This window comes from Podarcis erhardii, assembly GCF_964252035.2.
Source record: "Podarcis erhardii genome assembly, chromosome: 6".
Lineage (NCBI taxonomy): Eukaryota > Metazoa > Chordata > Lepidosauria > Squamata > Lacertidae > Podarcis > Podarcis erhardii.
Genome location: NC_138510.1, coordinates 50,138,819 through 50,159,699, shown reverse-complemented (window position 1 = coordinate 50,159,699; position 20,881 = coordinate 50,138,819). Strand labels below are relative to the sequence as shown.

At 42.8% G+C, this 20,881-nt stretch overlaps 1 protein-coding gene across 1 annotated transcript; it reads right to left on the bottom strand.

Annotated features, from left to right (window-relative positions):
• Positions 1 to 88: 88 nt before the first annotated feature.
• On the bottom strand, positions 89 to 20,764 carry CFAP57 (cilia and flagella associated protein 57). Its single transcript, XM_081865479.1, has 22 exons — positions 20,393 to 20,764; positions 18,606 to 18,922; positions 17,449 to 17,735; positions 16,222 to 16,429; positions 14,534 to 14,686; positions 13,618 to 13,757; positions 12,787 to 12,952; positions 11,679 to 11,792; positions 9,875 to 10,087; positions 9,120 to 9,293; positions 8,114 to 8,275; positions 7,272 to 7,427; positions 7,048 to 7,141; positions 6,067 to 6,257; positions 4,329 to 4,502; positions 3,436 to 3,594; positions 2,987 to 3,130; positions 2,757 to 2,873; positions 2,031 to 2,165; positions 1,811 to 1,954; positions 1,212 to 1,344; positions 89 to 432 (listed from the first exon to the last, which is right to left on the bottom strand). The coding sequence occupies exons 1-22, from the start codon at positions 20,547 to 20,549 to the stop codon at positions 224 to 226; spliced, it is 3,747 nt and encodes a 1,248-aa protein (XP_081721605.1). The 5' UTR covers positions 20,550 to 20,764; the 3' UTR covers positions 89 to 223.
• Positions 20,765 to 20,881: the final 117 nt, after the last annotated feature.

Genomic DNA, 20,881 nt, shown 5'->3' with positions numbered 1-20,881 from the left:
AGCCAGCTTTTTCCCTGGTGCTCTGCATGTTTTTTCACTTGTTTCTCCTGTTTGGAGACTTGTAACGTATTAGCAAGAGGCAGACAAATCTGGTCTGACCTGTTTATTGTTTCCTTTCCCTATCCAGAATCAGAGGTGCTAAAACAAAAACAAAGAACCCAAAGGGGTCCTTGCTCTAGAGATGCAGAGAAGATTAGCTAAGTTTGGATGCCTTCTGCACGTGTCATTGTGATTGTTCACGGCTGCTTCTGTCCAGTTCTAGCATGGGAAGTTTCGAACCTGATGTAGGCCGAACCGCAAGAGCTTTTTCCTGCCCTTGCATTTGATCTTGGAGGTACTTGATTTCCAACCGCTGCATTTCAATGATCCTCTCCGTTTCCTCCTCTGGATTCAACCGTAGGATGGTTGGAGTGTGCCGTTCAGGGGAGGGAGCTGGAGGAAATGGAAAAATCACATTGCTTGGTTGGTAACTGTAGAAAATACCCCAAAGAGATGAGCCAGGATGAGAGATAGCCATGAACACAACAGAAAGGACAAAAGGAAAACAGGGGTTGGAATTACTGGGCAATTTCCAAGGTCTACAGCAAAGAACAAGGCCCACTGACAGTTCCTGGACACTTCACGACACTCCTGGACACTGCGTGTTCACCTGCCCCCTCTCTAAGCAGTAAGGAAGCAGTGAGAGGAGCTAAAGAACCTCTGCATGTTTTCATCCTCTCTACCTCTCTCTAGGAGGTGGCACGCTAACTTAGGGAGTGGGGGCTCACTAACAGCATCTTGTTCAATCCTCTTTGCAGAAAAGTAGAACTGAAATTGAATGGGAGTTGGAACACTTAGGCTTTTGCTTTGCTTACAACCAGTTGTTTTGCAAAGGCAACTGTTACTGTGTTAATCCCAGAGCAATATGACTATAAAGTATGTAAGGTGCGTTTTTTAATTGGATCAGCATCTACAATAACAGCAGAACATAATTTTTTAGATAATACAAAATACCAAATGAGTGTAGAACATGAGAGACTTACACATGCCAGCCAACTTTTGATCAACCCCTCCCACTGGCAATACAGCACCACCAACAGCTGCATGTCGCTCTTGGGAACAAAACAGTTGCCCACCCCTGTTCTAGGGAAAAGGGGCCAAAAGGAAAGAAATGGAAACATATTCTAGGAAAGAACAGAAGGGGAAAGTGAGCTGAATAACAACTTGGTTACCTAGGGATTGTGCTGGTTGCTTCTTGCGTTTCATAAGGAGCCCCAAGGTTGACTGGAGGTCAAGAACTTGAGTACGGGTGACCTTCAGTTCTCTCCGCAGCTCATTTATTTCCTTGATGAGGCTCACATTTTCCTACAGAAACAAGATGTAGCATAGCTAAGGTGATAGGAAATTTACTGTCTATACACCAAAAAGAGATTGCTGACATTGTGGAAAAGTATACTGATATGCAGAACAAGACCAAGAGCTAAACAAAGCAGATGCTTTGGGGTATAAAGGAATGGGGGATGCCTCTTGTGTTCTCCATATTTGCCAGGTAAGCATTGCCTATCTATTAAAACAAAACAGGGGTTCTCCTGAGCTCTACAGAGCCAATTTAGGGGGGCACATGGGAAAGCCCAGTTGTGCCAGTAGAAGTTCTTGTGCAGGGCTTCTGCTGATGGGACTCGTTAGGTGAATCCCACCGACAGTACTTTTCAAATCCACATTTGAAATTCATTATTTAAACTGAAATTTCTGGACCTGGAGCAAATAGAATTTTTTTCTTATAGCGATTTAGAAGAGTGGACCTGCCCACTTCCCCTCACAGTGCTAGTACCTGCATGATGCGCACATAGTCTGCACGATGTACCTCGCTTTCTTTTATCACCTTCTTTTTCAGTGTTGCCAGGTTGCGCTCAAGATGCTCTCGCTGCCGTGTGTACTCTTGATGCAAGTCTGTGTCAACGCCAACAATTTCCACCTGATGGAGCAAATGAAGTGAGCTCAAAGGAAGTATGGTGGTTATCTGCTGCTGAGAGAGAAGAACTTTCACTTACCATATCTGCCTTCTGCACATACTTTTCATAGATATCCCGGATGCTCTCCTTCAATTTCTTGGGTTCCTGGATGAGGCCTACACAGTTGTGAAGATCTGTTTTAAATCGCTTGACAAGTGCTTCCATGTCTCGTTCCTGCAGTCAGAGGAACACCAAAGCTTGATGCAGCAGAATACATTGCCTATTGGTGAGGCTTCCTTGCTCTGGATCAAATTACACCTCACTAATTGTCTGTGGGACAAATATTGGCCAGAGGGTACCCAACCTATTGGGACAGTGGTAGGATGGACCCTGTTAAACATTTCAAATCCCACAATACTTATTCATCACTTGAATTTTCAGCTCTACATAGCTTGCTAACCGACAGCTGAATGTACAAGTTGTCTTCAGGAAAAAGCAGAGCATTTAGTTTTAGGAGATACAAAATAATGTGAAAGCCTGAAATGAAATTGTTGTTTTACATATGCAAGTCATCAAGTCATGGACAGGCACGTGCGGAGTCACCTATTAAATTATTATATTAGAGCAGCCCCAACACATTTGACATTACCTTGCTTTAATGTGAAATTTAAACACTAGATTCAGTGAAAGAAATTTTCAATTACCATTATAAAATCATAAAGATGGAAGGAAACTTTAGAGCTCATCTTAGTCTGTATATGACACCCTAAAGAAGGACCGGTTATAATTTGGTGTACCACTTTTTTCAGCTGCCATTTGACACACCTTTTGCATCTCTTTGTGCATCTCCCGGTCTGTGGCTTTCAGTTTTAGCCGTAGCTCTGATATGTTCAGTTCCAGTTGTGTGTTCTGCTTGTGGAAACGTTCCAGCTCTCCTTCCATCTGCACAGATGCATGAGAAGAGAAGAGGTTTTAAAGGAGGCCTGTGGCCTGCTATGGTCTTCAAGCTGGCCCAGCTTCAGGGCTGGGAGTGGGCTGCCTAATCTGCTTCTCACCTCCTGGATCTGCTCCTTCATAGCTTTGATATCATTCTCACGCGGCTCTATTTGCTTCTTCAACTCCTTTATTTTATAATCTAGTACAAATTTGAACTTCTCCAGTTCCTGGTTTTTTTTCTTTAGATCGTAAATTCGCTTCTCCTGGGACAAATAAAATAGAGACATGAGGTGAGCGGTGTCTAAAGATACAGAGAGATCTCTTACAACTTCAGCCCTACATCAGTGGAGTCAAGAGACAGTGTGTGGGACGGTGGCATATGAGGAAGAAAAAGCAAAAGTGTCAGAAATATCAGAGAAGGGATAATGAATTCTAAGCTCCATCCTTCAGACTGGGAGGCAGACACAGAGAGGCACTGCTTAGTGGGTCAGAGCCTTTGTAGATTTGGACAGCAAAATCCAGCTGCGGGTAAAGGGGTGGAAAAGGAGCATTGATCCAAGCACCTCACCTTGTCTTGAATGGTCTCATCTCTTTCTTGAATCTCTCTCTTCAGCCCCTGGATGTCCTTCTCTAAGGCTTTAATGATTCCTTGCAACTTTTGCTGCTCCACCTTCATTGCCTCAATGTCACTGCAGCGCTCTTCAATCTCTTTCTGCAGACTGTTGAACTAGAGAAAAATTCATAAGGTACCTTTCAGTCTGAAGCCAGTGTCTCACCCAGCAACAGTTCCATGAGAATTGCTGACAAGAATCAGTGAAAGCTACATGGTGGGCATCTCCATACAGCTGATGCCTTCAGGAAGCAGAATTGATCATGCCCCATCAACTGATGGACAGTGAGTTCAAACCTGTAGGATTGGCTGTGCAACCAAATCTCTAATGGGAAACTCAGTCAAACAGCTGATCCTTGAAGAAAGGAGCTTTGCCAACCCTATACTGGGTGCCTGGAAAATGCTGAGCATGCCAATAACTTTACACAGAACTTCCCAAACACCTAATAGGCAGCTGGATATTGGGAAGCACTGCATAAGGGAGTTGGACAGGTGGGTGGGATGACCCACCTGTCAATCATCTGACAATTAAAGAAAACAAGCATGCAAGGGCCATTTGTACGATTAACATAACATTTAATTTGGCCCTTTGCTAGCATTCCAGCCTTTAGATAAAACCTTGCATTTTAGGAAATAATTTTACTTTAGATATAAAATAGATTTTTGTTGACATTTCTGTGACACTGGTTCAATAGACAGTTGGGTATTAAAATTTGTGTTGCTTTTTATAATTTTAATCTACTCTTATTATCTATTTCATTGTCATTTTGTTGCCAGAGAAAGTGGTATATACATCTTGAAATAAATGATCACAAACCAGAAGTCTGATACCCTGAAACAGGCGAGCATACCTTCTTCCTCATGATTCCTGTCTCCCCTTTTAGCCGCAAATTTGATTCTCTTTCCTCACGAAGTCGCCTCTCATACTTAATTTTTATGTCCTGGATTTCTCGATCCTCATCTTCTTCAATTTGTTTCTTAGTTTCCTCAAATTCTCGGAGCTGAGTTCTTGATTCATCTTGAGCCTGAAAGTTAGAAAGGAGAAAAGTAAAAAGGAGGAGTTAAAGGAGCCACGCTGTTAAGGGACCAGACTGAAATGATTGCCTGGGAGGCAAGACCCTGGTCTAGTTTGGAGATGAGGCAGATTGACACAAGCTCTCCGGGGATGACAATGCAGCAACATGATGTTACAGTGCTGGGGGCTTAATTACATGTTACAAAAGCACTGAATGACCCAGTTCATAAATTAGTGGTGGGTAAGTGGATCTGACCAGTGCACCAAATTTTTACCTCCACCAACCTTGCAGGTGAACTCTGACAGGTGGGCAAGTCTGGATATAAAAAAGTATATGTATGGAAAGGTGAATGATAGAAACATCCAGCTACTTATGTCACTCTGAGTACAATAAGGATGAAAAAATGAGAGTTTGGAGCTGTCATTGACTTCAGCCAGAAAGGACAGGTGAAAAGGGTTGAGCATAATCTACTTGAAGAGTACTTTAAACTAGAATCTCTGTAGTTGTGAAATTGCTTAGTAGGATCCCTCTCCAGTAGAGTGGCTCTTTTTTGGGGGGGGGGGTAGTGTTATTGGAATGTTGTTTTTATTTTGATTATATATTTTGTGGTTTTTATGTTGATCTTTTCTGTGAACCGGCCTGAGACCTCCAGGTATAGGGCAGTATATAAATCCAATAAATAACCTGCCATATACAAGCTTCAATATACAAGCTTCTGGACAATGATTAAAGAATAGTGTTCCTTTTGTTTTAAGTTCCGTATTTTTCGCTCTACAGGACGCACCAGACCATAAGACGCACCTAGTTTTTGGAAGAAGAAAATATGAAAAAAAAAAAATCTGAATCCCAGAAGCCAGGACAACAAGCAGGATCACTGCGCAGTGATCCCACTTGCTGTCCTGGCTTATGGGATAGCCGTGCGTAGCCTCTCCTGGCCTTCATCCCCTGCCCAGGAGAGGCTGTGCACGGCTAAGGCTCCCCCAAGAGAAGCACTCCCTTTAAAGAGCGCACGGAGTGTGTGTGTGGCTCTTGGGGGCTTTTCCTCAAGGAGGGAGAAGGGCAACCCGAAGAGCCCCGACGCTCCACACGGCTCTTTAAAGGGAACACTGAGCAGAGCTTCCCGCCTGCATTCGCTCCATAAGACGCTTTCCCCTTACTTTTTAGGAGGGGGAAAGTGTGTTTTATAGAGCAAAAAATACGGTATGAATGTTGTCATACAGAGACTTTTTGTTGGCGTGGTTTACTTTTACTTTTTGAAATATGGCAATCCTATCTAAGCCAGAAACAGGTCAACCTCCCTAGGGGTTTTATCTGAGAGAACTGTAAGTTAAACGCACTAACATGTGGCACTCAGGGAAGAAGAAGACTGTAAAGATCTGTGTTTGGGATGGGTGATGGTTGCCTAATCAGGAGGGGCAAGGACAAAAGTGTACACAGATCAGAGCTCAACTTCAGAGCACAGCTAGTGGAAGTCAGAAGAGCGATGAAGGGCTGAATCAGTAGTAACTTCAAGCATAGTAGAACTGTGCCCATCCTTAAAAATAAATAAAAATGAAACCATCACAGCTCATACCTCTTCCAGCTGAGTGGTTTTCTCAAGCAGCTTTGCCTCATAATATTCTGTCAGCTCCTCCAGCGCCTGGTTTTTGTGCTCTTCCATTTCATGAAGCTGCTTCTCATAGTCCTCCTGCATGCGTTGGGATTTCATCTGAAGCTCCTGGTACTTCTCAAACTCCAGCAGAAGCTTCTGGTTATTGCCAGATTCTGACCCAAAGACAGAGTAAAAAACAAATTAATGTGTGTGGGGGGGGGGGATGTATTACAGAGTAAGGTATGTCTTGTCCTCTCCGTTATCCTTAGTCTTAGGGAGCCGTTTTAGACCCACATCTTGGTGCCTGCTCACATCTCTCTCCTCTAGCTCATACTATTCCTCAATCACTAGCTTTGTAGCCCCATTTGCACACTCTTTACAGGTGCATCTACATCAGAACTCCATACTCAGTAGTTCTGGCTCTTTAGGCACAAAAGAAAATACTGGGGGATTAACTTCTGTATGCCATCCCCCTAAAAGTGGGAATGATGTGATGTGCATAATGCTGTGCAGATGCTAAGATGATACAGACTACTCCACTTGTGGTGGATTTGCAATGACAGTAATATACTGATGGCCATGGAAGAAGTGTGCAGTAAAACCTTGTTTCTTGGTGGCTTGCAGAGATAAGATGCTTTAAAAAGGTATCCCCAGTTTTCAGAAAGTTACCTACCTTACTATGCCCTGCTTATCTATTGCCCCTTTATGTTCTTCTTTATTAGGTTTGCTCATTTCTTCCTGCCTTTATTGGCAGGGAGATATAATTATAATTAAAATGATGAGTTAATTCCAGTTACATTCAAACAAATTATTGTCAATATGCCTGTGTACTCAGTCCTCTAAGTTGCGCCTTTGCCGTGACCGACAAACACTCAGCATGGGAAAACTTTTCTTTCTTCATCTTTCACCATAGGGACTGAAGCCCTTTTTCTGCAGGAAAGTGTGACTTAAAGTCCTCCTAACCTAGGTCTTGCACCTCTCTTGCCTGCTTCTCTGTTAGTTCTGCAACTTGTTCCTGGTGCTGTGCTTCCTGCTTTTCTTTATCTGCTTTCAAAACCTGAAATACATAGAGATGAGAATTACACCTGAAACTAGGCATACCAACCTTCAAATCCCTCAGGTGACTGCATGATGGGAAAAAGAAGACACAATAATGCTGAGAGTTGTAGTTATTGCTGGACCCTCACCTGGTTTTTGGTTTTCAGTGATTCCATTTCCTGGATGAATTTCTCAGTTAGTTCTTTAATCTTTTCATTATAATTCATGTCCTTGAGGCGCAGCTGGTACTCATTTTCCATCTTCAGTTCCTCTACACGTGTTTTTAGTTCTAACATTATCTGAGTCTGCAGGGTAAGGAATCATAAGAAAAAAAAATTGGTGACAAAACATTCAGATTAAATAATTAAATAAAAATCTACTGTACATAGTATCTTGCCAGATCTATATTTTAGGGCTGTTTCATATGTTAAATTTGTCATGGATACACACAAGGCATTTCAGGTGGAATTCAAAATGGTGGCCTTCAAATCGTTCCATTAGTGCAAGCATTCTAGCATGCCAGGCAGAACAATGCCCCCTCTCTTCCCCCGAATGCTATTCTGGGGGTTCTCCCAACCCCCACCAAGCCCATGTCAAGCAGGTGGGGGAAGAAGCCCTACTGTGCAAGCAAAAGTCCTTGCACAGGGCTTCCACTGATGGGTGCCAGGTGAATCCTGCCCTTCACGTTTATCTGAAAAACTATCATATATAAAGACAGCATATATTGTATCTGGCCATATATATGCATTTCCTATAACATGTGAAGTAGGTTTCAGGACAGGGAGCAATGTAGCTCATGAGCTACATTTTAAGTGTACAATGTTTGATTCTTGTATTATAAGGCTAATTCAAACCTGCTGTCATCTCTCTACTAGGGCCATGATATGTACTGGGTAAGTGCTGCCCCCATGGAGATAAAGCGCATTTGGGTTAGTTGATACAACGTCTTCTGATGTGTTCTCTTCCCACTTCAAAACTCATCCGTACTGACCTTCTCTTCCATGTCTGTTCTAGTGATCAATACTTCATCAGAGTATGGCACATCTCTCTCCCTTTTCAACCCCCGCCCTTCTTTGTCATAAACTTTCCAGATAAATATACAGCCATCCTCTGCAGATGTTAGTAGGAACTGATCATCAGCTGTTATGGACATCTGTGGAGAAAAAAAGGCATACTGAACTCCAATAAAACACAACTGGAGAGTCAGAGAAAAGAAAGGGCAATTGGCAGAATCAGAAGAAGATGCTCCGGTTGGAATAATAAGGATCAATTATTTTTAAAATATATCCATCTCTTTGCCTCTAGTGATATCTCTTCTCTTCTTCTCCACTTTCCCCATTATGCTCCAAGCATTCCCCTTGCCATTTGTCAGGCTGTTGTCCATTCCTCAGAATCCATTTAATTAACAACTTGTCCTTGTTTTCAGTGGCTTTTCCATTCGCTCTCATTATCAATCTCAGTCTTATCTTTTTAATGAGGCACAGTAGTAGACTGATTTTAAACATGACACCAAGAAGCACAGTCACCCTCACGCCCTTGCTCCCAACATTACTGGAACCTATGGTGAAAGTATAAGTGATAAACAAGCCTTCTGGATGAAATAACATTTTAAAAATAGTACTGTACAGCAACAATGTTGTAAATGTTGCACTCCAGCATCTGAGAAGTTAGCAACCCAGAGAGATTTCCCCTACACTCTCCCAGCTACATACACTCAGCTTGGAAGAGAATGAGGCTGATGGGTGTACTGTTTAGGTAGAACTCATTCTCATTATTTTCCCCATTACTGTGATTAGAGACTCTGTTGTCTATTGTCATTCTTATTAAGCTACTTTGATACACAATAAATATATCATATTTAGATATGCCCATTTGTGGCTCATTGCGTGATATAAGGTGTACCTCCTTTCATTATTTGTTGCTGCAGACTCAGAAAAAGAAGGGATAAATAAAGGCTATGGCAATCAAGTTGACCTGGAGACTGACTTGGCCTTTACCTTGGTGACTGGACCAGCATGGGCTTGGTATTCATTGTATTCCTTGTGCACAGGTAGTGGGTATTTCATGGACCGAATGGTCCCTGCAGAGGTTCCGGCGAACACCATGCGTCCAGAATGAGATACCACTATGAAAGTGTAGGCAACTTCAAAAGTGGGCACTTCTCGCAGTATCTGAAAGAAAGGACACCCAACATGCTTTTAGCAAGTCACTCAGCAAGTATTAAATTTGCACTGGAAAGTGGCAGAGGGTACACAAATCCATCATTTGTTCTCTCTACTGTGAATGTCCTATTATCCTCTCAACGCCTCAAGAGTCATGAATTTCCCTCTCAACTTCGTAACTGGGAAAAAACCCACAATTTTTGGCAACCAAGGCAAGGTATAGATTCCATAGATGGCTATACTCTTATAGAGAAGAAGAAGGAAACTATGAACACAACTATCACTACATGGGATAGGCAACCACTGTTGTTAAAAGCTGGAGGGGGGGATGGGACTGCAAGTCACAGCCACTGGCGGAGGAAGAGGAGTGCGGGGGGAGCGCACCGCCCTGGCAGTGCAATCCCAGTAGGGTGCCATTGCGGCTGCCCCCCCGCCCGAGCTGGGCACCCCGCCCCCGCCTGCTCTCCGCCCCCTGTTGCCGGAGTATGAAGCTCCGCCACTGGCTACAGCACTGGGTTCACAGCTTCACTTTCTTCTGCATTGTTTGCTGCACTTTGATCAGCTCCATAAGTGTCTGCACATGAGCTCACCGCAGAATCACAGATCTCCTTGATGCTATGATCAGATCCAACAGCAAATATGACTTTTGCATCAGGTGATATTGCCACTCCATTGTAGCTGCAGGACTTGAGCACACACTCGGATTCTCTCTTGCCATTCTGGAGGTTCCATTCATATACTGCCCCATCTGTGCCACAGGAGACCAGTTTATAGTCATCCATGCTCCACGCCACTGCGCGTACCTGGAGGGGCGAGTGAGAATATATATAAAATGCTCAGGCAATCCTTACTTAGGCACAAGAGACAGGTTGCTGCTTGGTACTCTGCCTGTTTACCTGGTGTCATTGCATCAAACCTTTTACATAAGAAACTCACAGAACACAGCCCCTTTTCACCCTGTGTCCTTTGTGCTCACAGTTTACCTGTAAGCAGTTAAGATAAAGATTCCCATTATAATCCAGCAGGTCAGGCTAAGAGGGTCAGGAATTATGTTCATGAACTGAATTCCGAGTTATAACAGCTCACACATTTGGTCTCCAAACACATCATAGCTAATAGCCAGTGGCAAGGAAAGGCCTGCAGATTACCATCTGTCCTTGTTGCTCCTCAGGTTTTGTCCTCCCCTGCTCAAAGTTCTATGCCTTTTTTGACAAATCAATAAAAAGTGAATAACAAAAAACATGCTCTGTAGTTTTTGAACCCATACATATTTCTAATAACGCAGTTAAAAAGGTATTTGCTTCATTTTCACATTCACCTTGCTCTCGTGTATATTGTAGTAACTTAAAAATGTTTATAAATACTGGAGTCAATTATAAAATTATTTATGAAACTCTCCCAAATTATAATAAATTATCTGCCTAGTTGCCTGGAGGCAATTCTCATCACATAAGAGTAGCTGTTTACAAACTTGCTTTATTCTGTTTAACCTTTTCCCTTATCGCTAATAAGTCTTATCTCATTCCATCCCAGATAGTTCCCTTGCTTTCCTTAGCAAAGCTTCAGCTTCTTTCGCTATAAATTGGACTCACGAGCACAAAATGGTGAGATAAGAGGGCACTGAACTGCTGTAGGTAATCATGGGTGGAACTTATGGAGCTATCTCAAAACATTTCATAAGCTTGGAATTTACCTATTTGTGATCACTAGGGCATCAAAGCAGGGCTGATGACAGTTCCAGAGGAATCCACTTGCTCCTTAAAATTCATTGGGTCAAAGTTCTTAAATTCAGGGTATTTCAAGTCTTTTTTGCACTGATATTTGGGAGGCCAATTACAGCAAGGGAGGTTGGAGGGAATGTCGTCTCCACAGTCATCTAACAGGTTGTTGGCAATTCAGTAAACAAACATTAAATAATATATCTGTTTTCTTGATAAGCCGAGCCCAGACAAACAAAAGTACTTTTAAGCCCTACTATTTCAGCAAGAGAAATTTAAGCACATTCCTATTAAAATCAGTAGTAAGTCCCACTGAGTTCAGCTGGACTTACTCCCAGCTATGTGTGTATAGGATTACAAAGTACTGTAAAAATGCTGGCTTTCTTTTAACCTAAGCTATTGCACATAACAGAGGAGAAAGCTGATTCCACTGTTCGTAAAAAGTGATCCAAATTATATCTGCACTGCCAGAGAACTATACTCAGGAGCACCTTGGAGTATTTTTAATCCTTCACTCCTATTCTTTAGTTTCTAGTGCCTTTGTAATAAAAAAAAAGAATTCAATCATAGGCAGAGCCTCAAAACCAGCTTCTTGAGAAATCCTGTTCTTTTGGCATTTCAAATATATTCAGTTTAATGTACTATTTTACTTGTATTGTAGGCATCACTTACTGACCTTCCCATTGTGTCCTTTCAAGTTAATGATGTTTTCAAAACTTATGGCAGAATAAATGTGAATCACATTTCCATTTACTGCTGCAAACAGATGACCTCCTGTACTGAAGGCACACTGTAGACAGAAGCAGGAGACAGCATGAAGCAATGAGACTTCACATAGGTAACCTCTTTGTGAAGGTACCAGATATCCATAATTTGGAGGCCATGCAGAAAACAGCCTCTAATCATCCTTCTTCACAACCAGATGCATCTGTTGTCAGAGAGTGGTATTCTGCTATTTTGTGCTCCTCCTTTGGCTCCAGATTTTGTCTGGGAAAGTGAGCTATTAAGGACCTACCAAACTAGGACAAAGTTACTTGAGGGTCCCACTGAACTCTACTGAAATGGAAAAGGGAGTGTCCACACACTATACAGTGGACGTATACCTTTGGGTAACGTAACTTTAGGGTTGCGAACCCGGCAAACCCGGAAATGTATACTTCCAGGTTTCGCCGCGCGTGCATGCGCAGAAGTGCTCTGCACACCGTGTGTGTGCAGAAGCGCTCAATCGTGCCGCGTGTGCAGAAGGTAGCCTCTGGCTACAAAGATTTCAGGATACAGCCGGGCCTCCGGGACGGATCCCATTCGTAACTGGAGGTACCACTCTATACTGGCATAAGACCTTCTGAAATGCTTAAATGTTGAATCTTCCTTCAAATCCTAGCCTAATTGATTCGCAACAGAGAACCCTGAGACTTCAGGTGCCTGTACAAGAAGTATCCTAAACTCTACCTAACTCGAAGACTCTCCTTATTCCATAGGAAGAAGGCAATAGTCTTTTTGTATGTACCTGGAAATCACCCTTCTGGAATCACACCCTACTCTGTATTCCAGCAGAATGTGGGGAAATTCCTCTAGCATTTTTGAGCAAAATCTCCCCCAGAAATTGTGTTCTGGTATGGGTTATTTCCTGAACACAGAAAAATAGTCTGTCGATGTGTAGGGAGAGACCTGTTCCAAGCAAACGTGGTAACACAACTTACTAGTCATAAAATGCCTGTGCCACCTCCCAATCTGGTGTTCCCCATTCAAGCTCCTCCACCAGTTCCTTCCCCTGCACTGCTCACCTCTCTGCACCCTCGTACAGTGAAGTCCTTGAAAGTTCGGATGTCATCAATAAGCAGATTCATAAGTCGGAGTTTGTCAGCAAAACCAACCAACACATACAGTCCACTAGGGTGAAGGGAAAGTGCATATGCCTCTTCTTGGTATTCCTTGTACAGGTCCAGTGTGCTGCAGCAAGAGCAACCATTGCAATCAAAGCACAGACCACGCTTCTGTGCAACTAAGTTGTACCTAGAGCTATTTTTGGTCACAGTTCCCCCAAGAAGGTCAAATGCTGGGCAACAGTGAACAAAGGGGAACAAAGACAACTTGACAGCGTTATAGATATACCAGTCCCTTTCAATGCATACATCAGGGCAGCAAAAATAATTTTTCACATGACAGGCAGTTCATACTGTCAGGCAACCAAATTAATTCAGCATCACATGAGAATCAATTTATAACCAGAAATAACAATAAAATTGCCATTTTTAAAACCTAAAGTTGATAAAAGAAATAGGCTTTCTAATTTTGATAGCTCCAGATTTTTAAAGAATTTTTCTGGATTTAGAACTAGGGTTATGCTTCTATTACATACACAGGAGTCCCATGAAGAAGTACAATTATGTATCTGAACATTGCCTATCAACTGATTTCTAGAGCAACCACCCTCTCTTAATATTATTTTGTTCTCTGAGTAAATATAAGCAGTTTCTATTTATCAGAATAGGACTGACACTTGCCCTGATGATTGCCTGGGGCTCTGTAGTGAATTGCCACTCACTCATGGTCTGAGTACAATTCATCGTCCGAGTACAAATCAAAAGGCTGTGCAACAGATCATGTCCCCTTACTTGTTTTCATAATTCCAGATGCGGACAGATTTGTCCAGTGAACAGGTAGCAACGAGGGGCTTGCGAATGCAGGTATCCAAGCCAGTAATGGAAGCAGAATGTATTGGGTGGTTCAGGTATTCAAAGTGAGCTGTCTCCCCCTAGTGAAATATCACAAACATGTTAGCTAGAGCTGCTCACGTGATGGTGTAACACCAGGCAACACTGAACTTCTCTCCATAGCAAAAAGGAGGCATTTGATATGTACTAAATTTATCAAAGCACTGGAAAGTGTAGTGACAAATAGGGCATTTGTAGAGAAGTACACCAGTGAAGTACTCTGAAGAGGTCCAAACAGAAACAGCCACTACTGGAAATTTGACTGGAGAACAGACCTTACAAATCTTGGGGAGATTTTCCGCAAGAGGTATTTAAGATAGCTGAAATGTGTCCTTGCTGTCTCGCAGGAGAACATGACATTTTGAATTGTTTTGATGACGATTGCACCAACACGTCTATGCACCAGGGCAAAGGAGGTTGCAACAGGAAAGGCTGCCACTCTCTATATCCATAAATTGATACTGGCTATGGTCCGGATGGAAATACCAATGAAAGGCCTAAGTGCTGTGAGTTGTGTGGTCATGATATTGCTGCATGGTTATTGGTGCTTTCAGTGTGAAGTTGCTGTAGGAGTTATTCAGTGGTGATATCATGACTGGTGAAGAACTGTGCAACTGAGAGTATTCTTTATGTTGCTGGTTCTCCTTTCAACACTTTTTTTTAGGGTTGCTGAGTAATTGATTTGATGCAGTCATATTACCAGACCGTCTTGGTTTCTTGTTTTCGTTCTGTTCTTTGCAGCACAAGAATATAAAATTACTTTGAACACCACATTTCCGAGTCGTTGCTCAGAACACAGTGCTCTTAATGAACTCACCTTGCTTATCTCAGCTGCTGATATGGAGAGGAGATAGAGCTGATTCTTAGTTGTGCTGATCAGAAGTGTTTCCTCTGCAGGACTGAAGGCAATACACACAACATCCTGTTTGTCCGACTGGTTTGGATCATTGCTGCACTGGTCTTGTGGAATCTATGAAATAAAGCTGCTTAGTTAACCACTTTCCTAGATACATACTTTCTAGTCCGGTTTTGCAGCAGAGTAATAGATAATATTCCACAAACAATGGCAGCAAGATTACCTTAATAAAGATTTTCACCTTTAAAAGCACAGAGCCAAAATGGCACATGGACCAAAAATGGGCAGTTCCAGGGCAGAGAGGGTTTAGTCCATAACCTAAATTGCCTTAACCCCAATTCTGACCCCTATGTTCACAATGTTATGCTGGTAAAATAGGGGATATAAAAGAAAGTTTTGAACCGAACATAATATCCACCCCTACCTTACATTGTCAAACGCTCTTCAGCCCTTGTGTTTTGAGGGATCATAGAATCTTAGAGTTGGAAGAGACCAAAGGGTCATCTAGTCCAACCCCCTGCAATGCAAGAATCTCTGCTAAAGCATCCATGACAGATGGCCATCCAACCCCTGCTTAAAAACGTCCAAGGAAGGAGACCTCTTGTGGGGGCCTGTTCCACTGCTGAACAGCTCTCACCATCAGCCTGGGCAGTGAAGCAGAAGAAATAGTGGGGCAGCGATGTCCTCCCAGCAGCAGCAGGATGAAGTGATGGTGGTGAGGTTGGGGAAGCATTGGGTTGGTGCCATTGGCCCTGCAGATAGGTGTACACCTACAAGGGTATTTCCACCATGGAGCTCTCCCAACCTCACTGCTGCCACCTAGCGTCATCCTGATGATCTCATCACTGCAGCTGCTGCAGGGATCTCCCCACCCCATGATTCATAAGGGCTAATGAAGATTACAGTCAACACAATCTCTTATTCAATGCTCTTTCTTAGCTCATCAGAACCCTCTGTAGGTTGGAGGGGGCTGGAGCTGGGGATGGAGAATGGGCTGTTTCGCTGGAACCATGTACTCCATTTTTGCTACTATGACTCAGCAACATTCTCTTCCATCTATGAGCTCCAGTGAAGGGTGGGGGCAGGCTCCTTGCAGCTCACAAGCTCACTACTGCTACAATGATAATTCAGATGGTATAGGGTGGGCAAATAACAAGGTCTGCTGTGGCAATAACCTGCAGAACTGGCAATCAATTAAACAAGCAGAGCAGGGAACAAGTACAGCAAGGTGGGATGTTAGTGGCTGCAAGATGCAAACAGCAACCTGGGTGTGAGAGAGCAGCCAACTGGAATGTGAATGCTTCCCCTGATTGCCTTTGGCACCTGTAGGTGTGTGAGGACTTTCTCCAGCAGTCCTCACAATATCATATCCAAAGCCTGAACCTGAGACCTCCTGTATGCAAGACTTGTGATGCACCACAGGGTAGGGTTTGTCATTTAGCCACCTTGGACCTCATTGAGTCTGTTGGTTGGGGATTAGCAAATGCCTCATTATGAGTTTGTCTCCTGCCTGCGGCTGGGGGTTGAGTGGTGCCTGGCGCAGTGTGGGTTCTAGTTCTGCTGAATCTCCTCCTTTTGCCTCCAACATTTATATTGTTGGTGAGCTATGCAATAAATCAAGCATTCCATGTCTCAGACATCTTACCTACCCGTATCTCTCGGCTTTCTCTGTAACCTTCCTTCTCATCTGACTTTTCAAACAGTAGAACAATCCCGGGACCAGCTGAACAAGCAAATCCCTTGGAATATGCAGCAATAGCAGAGACCCGAGGTAAAAATGCTTGCTGCTGTGCTTCAGTTTCACAAACCACCTCAGTGGAAATCTCAGGGGAATTGTGAGCAGGAAACTCAATAAGGCTGTAAAAAGAAATTCATCAATCAATCAGCAGCAAACAGAGAAGTCTAACAAGTTCCAAATGTCAGTTGCATGAGGCGTAAAAAAATGATTGTTGTTCATTTTAAATTTGTTTTTTCATTTCAGAGATGCCACATAGTCCTAGTATCAACATAAAGTTTCCCCTATTTGAAATTTTGTACACATATATTAGGACATAAGTCTCATTGAACTTGGTATAACATTTCGAACTCAACATACTGAAGGGTTTAGGGAAGATACTAAAGCTGTGCACACACTCACATTTACTCTGCATTCAGTGCACTCTCACTACTGGTTTCTGAAGCCATGTCCATGCAATGTTAGCCACAATCCACACCTGTCCTGTAGTTGTTTGTGAAATACTGTGTTTTCATGTTTCTTGCCTCAATCCAGTGTCAATCTGGATTGAATGCACCCATGAATGCACCATGCCCCACTCTGCCCACTAATGTGGGCAGACAGCATGTGACTTGGAAACATATTCAACTGTACTGAGGTGTACAAGGGCATGCCTATGCAATTCAACATGCAGCAGAGGAGCAATGACCTTGCTACATTTTAAGCCAGTAATGTATACAAAGCCTAACACTCCAATCCTAAGCATGCTTCTTGAATTTAATTAGCACTTTACACAAGCTTTTAAACGATATCTTATGAATTTCAGTTATTCATCCTCCAACAAATGTGGCAGATCATGATTAGTCCCATTTGACAGTGAGACAAAACAGTTTCCATATGACAGTGGGACAAACGGTACAATCCAGTGCATGTCTATGCAGAAGTTAAGTCCCACTGAGTTCAATGGGACTCACATTCTGGAAAGTGTGTATAAAATGGGTGGACAACCTTTTCAAGCCTGAGGGCTGCCTCAGAGGCAATAACTTTTCTCAGAGAGGCAATACAGTCATGACCATGATACCATTTGTAGATCATAGTAAAACACATTATCTGCTGGAGCACATTGACCACTCCAGTGTCAATAGTTTGAAGGCAGTCTCACCTCTCTGAATCCTGTTGTGGTTCCTCCTTATCTACTTCAGAGACTATCTCTTTGCGCTCAATACTTGTCTCCCAGCGAAGATCACCGGAGTCAAATAGGTAGATCTTGCCTGTGTCAGTGCCCACAACCACCTTCTCTTCAGAAAGCCAGGCATGAGACAGGTAGTTTTGAGGTTCCCCTCGCAAGAAGTTGGTCTGTTTTAAGGTTCCTTCTGTGTATCTAAATAGCTTAAAAATGCCATATCCTGTAACACAGACTTGGGTGTTATCCTGTGGATTGAAGCTCACCTGGAAAGGAAAACAATATAAAATAAATGATTACTTGATGAGCAACATGAACAATTGATTAAAAAAATTAAGAGCAAAGGTCACCAGAGTGTTACAATATAAAATGTGTAAAAATAAAGGAAACAAACAGGAACAAAAATCATAAATATTTAAACATAATACTTCAGAAAAAAAGGCCTCCATGATAAAACAAGGAATAGAGTAGGGAATTTGTCCCGTCCTTCTTTGTAACTGCAGAGTTCTGCCTAAGCAACCTAAATAAGAAAACTGACTCCAGCTAGGAGCCACGTTTAGGACACATAGTTTGTGAAATAAATAAGGATGTTACACTGCAGTACAATTCTCAACCACTTGTTGAGACAAGAGACAATGGAGTGCGCCTCCAGGGGTGAAGTCAAACTTCTGTGTTAACAGCACCGAAGTGACCTCCCTAGGGCACAAGCCTGGACAGTGTGTATGGAGGTCCTGGGCTGCCCAAACAGGACCCCTTTCTTGGGACCAAAGGTAGACAAACTACCTCAGAAGGAGCACAATATGTTCTCCACCAGAAGAACTACCCCTCCCCTAACACTCCATACACCTTAACCACCAGGGTCAAGAAAAAGACAAAAGTATAGTTGCGGATCTGCAATGCTTATATACCCATTCAATCATGCAAGTTCTGTGTCTCAGACGTATATGTAAATATGTGAATGTGAACAAAAGATCTGAGATTTCACACTGAGTCTATCTCCATATGGCAACTTTTCTCACTGAAGTCTCCAATGGTGGAGGCAGAGTCTTTCTCTTTGAGGCAATGACAAGTGGCGATAATTACCTCATGTACCCAAGTACTATACTGATGCATGTGGTGCTTCTCTTCTATGTTACCTGATAAAGAGGATTGTTCTGGACATCAACCTTGATAATTGCCATTGTTCTTTGCTTTTCCCACATCCAGTAGGCAAGGTTTGATTCAGGAGGTCCTGTCTGCGCCACTAGATATTTGGAATCAGGGGAAAAAGCTACACTAATAAATTCTTGGACCGCAAAATCAAAACTGTTCAAGATCTTCCGCTTCTTGCATGGGACAGATGACAGTTCATAGATTGTGATGGTAGGTTTATCCTGCAGTATCTCTGAAATAGCGAGATAGCGTCGATTTGGACTAATTGCCAGTGCTAGCATCCCTTGGCTCTTTTCTGAGCCTATAAAGCACAGAGAAAAAGCTTATGTGAGCTTCATGTAGGAACATTACATTTTCAGGAGCCAAGTCTAATATCAAGGTTGCCCATGTGGGCTTCACCTTTTTTCAAAGACTTCAGGAAATAACTACATATTACTGAGATGATTATAGAGATGATAATCCAGGAAATTGAAATCCCAATAATTTCCTTGTTGTAGAGACACTGGCTCAGTTCACACATAACATTAAGCCAAACTATGTATTAGCATAGTTGAATCTATGTATTAGCATGAATCTGTGACCATGCAGGTTCTCAGAGAGGGGATTGCGGTCACTTTGCTCTTTTACTAAAACAAGCCAAGCTTCAAATATTGGTTTACAAACTTGGCTTGTTTCAATAAACAATAATTAAATGTCAGGTAACTGGTAACATAGGCTAGCACTTCCAATCTCCTCAACACAGCCACCCTAAAGGAGAGAGAAGCATGCAAGAGCAAGGCCCATGGAATCATAGAATCATAGAGTTGGAAGGAACCTCAAGGGTCATCTAGTCCAACCCCCTGCAATGAAGGAATCACATGACAGGTGGCCATTCAACCTCTGCTTAAAAACTTCACTCAGGTTGATTCACAGGATGCTAAACCATAGTTTCCTGAACATCTGTTTTGTTTATTTATGACATTTTAATACCACTTAATATAATCAATATCTAAGCAGTTTATACAAAAACATTCCAAGGATACTCAGATGAATTGTTCAGCAATGCTTGAACATAACCATCTCTAAAATATACACCTAATGGGAAGTTGCATTTTAAAACAGCATAAGCAAGAAGCGAAAATGTTTATATTTCACCTAAATCTAGACAGAACATAACAATGGGCAGAAGCCACTTTGCAACCAAGTGTCAACGACATTGTTGTGAAAGCATATAAAAACAAATACTGTAATTATTTTTTGGAAACCATGAAGCATGAAGTTTCCTACCAGTGTCAACAACATTGTTGTGAAAGCATATAAAAACAAATACTGTAATTATTTTTTTGGAAACCAACTTTAATGTGATATGTGGGTTCTGAGCATACCTTCCCTTTTTTTTGCGGGAAATTCCCTTATTCCAGCGCCACTTCCCGCTGCTATCCCGGATTGTTAGATATCCCATAGACTGTCCCCAGGACAGGTGAGTCTGCTGATCCCTTATTTTCAAATCTGAAAGTTGACAGCTATGGTTCCGAGCCTGAATCTTTAACACTGCAACTATTTAAACCCAGGTGGCTACTTTATTAGTAAGAAATAGCACAAGTATCATGTCTAAAATCTGAAAGGGAAGGGTCGGCAGCTAGGAATGCAGACGAGGCCTTGCCTATTTAGAAGACTGATATTTCAGGAGGGTGGCTGCACCTTCCAGCTTCCTTTCCTAAATTTCAGCCTTGGCAGTGAAGGGACATGGGAGAGCGGGGTGGGGAGGAGGAAGAGGAGGAAGCTGATTTACCTGGGATGAACTTCTGCCATTTCTGCTCAATGTGATATTTCACACAGCTATTCCCCGCAGGGTACACTATGATCTGTTCATCGAAGAAGCAAATATTATTTGCCACCCGAGACTGGAAGCCAAAGATATGGAGGGCTTGCGCCACAATCACCGACATGGCGCCTGAGAGTCAGCAAACTTTGCTGGAAAAAGAGAAAAAAGCGTTAGGAAGATTTCCCAGGTGGGGTTGTCGTGCTCCTTCCCCAGCAGGCGCCCAGGGAGGGGGCCCCGCCCCGCCAAGTCGTTTTGCTTGCTCGTCCCGGGTCTTGCTCTTCCCTAACTACCCAGACCTCTCTCCCCTTTGGGGTCCCGCTCAGCTCAACTGTCTCTCTGCTTCTCTCTCTCTCTCTCTCTCTGGCCTTAAGGTAAAAAGAGCAGAAAAAAGGAAGTCGAGGCTGGTTGCTATGGAGACGGCGTCCTGGTCGCACGGCGAGCGGGCGGGGGAGGTGG